The following is a 2340-nucleotide window of genomic DNA, read 5'->3' as shown; positions in this document are numbered from 1 at the left end:
TCGCCAGCATCCACCATGTTCTGCGCTGCCCCCTGGTGGTCAGCACACATCATAGCAAGTGTTCAAACTCCTGGTTGAGGGGACAATTTGCTTTATTTAATATTAGGCTTTTATTATATAGGCTTTATAATAAAATAAAGGGAGAATATTAGGGACAATATTAGGCTTTTATTATATAGGATGTGTGGCTCTAGTAATAATAATAAAACTGTCAATTCTGTTTTCTGTAGAGCAACAAATATTTCTGGCAAATTTCTTTGTTTAGTGGAACAAGAGCTTTGGAATTTCTTTCTCTCCTTTTAGGCATGAAAGTATTATAAATCCCATTGTGACTCTGTTGGATTCTTTATTGAAAGAGCAGAGTCGCTCTTTCTCTGCCATCGAGGTGCGTTCGCTTCTCCTTCACCATGTCTTCCCACAAGACTTTCAGGATCAAGAGGTTCCTGGCCAAGAAACAAAAGCAGAACCGGCCCATTCCCCAATGGATTCGGATGAAAACTGGTAATAAAATCAGGTACAACTCGAAGAGGAGACATTGGAGAAGAACTAAACTGGGCCTATGAGAAATCACACAGGAGAGATGACTCACATATTTATGCTGTATCCAGGTTGCCTACACCTTTAAATGATTGAAAGGATGCTACTGTCTGGACAGTTGGGGCAATTTAATTGGAGAATTAATGGACTTGTGATTTTGCTCTGTTGATTTTTTTCCCCTCTGCAATAGTAGGATGGTTCAGTAATAAATGTGAGACCTTAAAAAAAAAAAAAGAGCAGAGTCTTTGTTTTATTTAAATTACCAAGAAGATCCATGATATGGGGCCAACCTATCATTTCAGCCTTATCCTCCACTTCCCCTCTGCACATACGCCACACTATATATCAGCTCCTGATCTCCCCTCCTCTCTTCCAGTGACTAAATGGTACATAGCATCCTCCACCATTCCTTTGCTATTACTGTTCCTGTTTAGAACATCCTCTTCCCCAACTCAGCCTATTGAAATCCAAGCCCAAACCCACCCAAACATCACCTCCTTTGTGAGGCCTTCCCCTATTCCACCCAATAAGATTTATCTTTAACAGTATTTACCATAATCTATTTGATTTACAGTCATTTGTGTATTTCCCTTCTCTCTCTGAGTTGACTTTATTTATTTATTATTATTATTATTATTATTATTATTATTATTATTTTGTTAATCTTCACCAGAGGATATTTTTTCCATTAATTTTTTTTTTAAGAGAAAGAGTGGAAGGGAGAGAGAAAGACACACAGAGAGAAAGAGCCCTAGCTGGTTTGACTCAGTGGATAGAGCATCGGCCTTCAGACTCAAGGGTCCTGGGTTCGATTCCAGTCAAGGGCACAAGCCCAGGTTGTGGGCTCAATCCCCAGTGGGGGGCTCGATCCCCAGTGGGGGGTGTGCAGGAGGCAGCCGATCAATGATTTTCTCTCATCAGTGATGTTTCTCTCTCTCTCTCTCTCCCTTCCTCTTTGAAATCAATAAAAATATATTTTTTAAAAGAGAGAGAGAAACATCAATGTGAGAGAGACACATCGATTGGTTGACTCCCACATGCGCCCCAACTGGGGCTGGGGAACCTGTGACCCTTCAGTCTGCTCTATCCACTGAGCCAAACTGGCTAGGGCTGACTTGATTTTTTTCAGCTTTATCGAGATATAACTGACATATAACATTTTATTCATTTTATTCATTTTAGATGTTCAACATAATTACTTGACATATGTATGTACTGCTAAATGTTCACCACAATAAATTTAGTTAACATCCATCACCTCACAGTTATAAATTTTTTTTCTGGATAGACTTTAATGCCACCAAGGACAAAGAATGTGCCTTACTCCTCCTCCAGGGACCTAGCAAAAGGCCTTGCATGTAAGCATACTCTCAATAATTAGAAGGTGACATTGAAGAAGTCTCCCACAACCAATATTAAGGGACATCTTGATCTAGTTGACCCCTAAAACCAAACTACTCTTCGTCCCCACTATGGGAAGTCAACTCCCCCACATACCTTAAGGTTCTGGGGCCTGATTCATTGTTACCTTCTCCAACATTATACCCTAAGAATTAGAATCCAGGTGATTTCAGTATCCACATAGATGATCCTTCTAATCGCCTGGCCCTTCAGCTCCTCCATCTCCCCTCCTTTCTTGCAGTGATTATGTTTGTCACCTACCTCATGCAGCAACTCTGGTTTTACCCTAGATTTCATCATTATCGATAACCATAGGCCCCCATAATCTCAACTTCAAACGCCCCACTCTCCAAACAATGCCGGAAAAATAATTTCAAAATAACTGGTTTCTCAAAGAGTATG

At 40.3% G+C, this 2340-nt stretch overlaps 1 protein-coding gene across 1 annotated transcript; it reads left to right on the top strand.

Moving 5' to 3' along the window:
• Positions 1-391: 391 nt before the first annotated feature.
• Positions 392-735, top strand: LOC307096421 (large ribosomal subunit protein eL39). The gene has a single exon (XM_079766033.1). The coding sequence runs from the start codon at positions 408-410 to the stop codon at positions 561-563; it is 156 nt and encodes a 51-aa protein (XP_079622159.1). The 5' UTR covers positions 392-407; the 3' UTR covers positions 564-735.
• The last annotated feature ends 1605 nt before the right edge of the window (positions 736-2340 follow it).

Source organism: Cnephaeus nilssonii (genome assembly GCF_951640355.1).
Source record: "Cnephaeus nilssonii genome assembly, chromosome: X".
NCBI lineage: Eukaryota > Metazoa > Chordata > Mammalia > Chiroptera > Vespertilionidae > Cnephaeus > Cnephaeus nilssonii.
Note: the sequence above shows the minus strand (reverse complement) of the source record. Positions and strands in the feature narration are given on the sequence as shown.

Coding starts and splice junctions, on each gene's coding strand:
- LOC307096421 (XM_079766033.1), top strand. CDS start 408: ATGTCTTCCCACAAGACTTTCAGGATCAAGAGGTTCCTGGCCAAGAAA.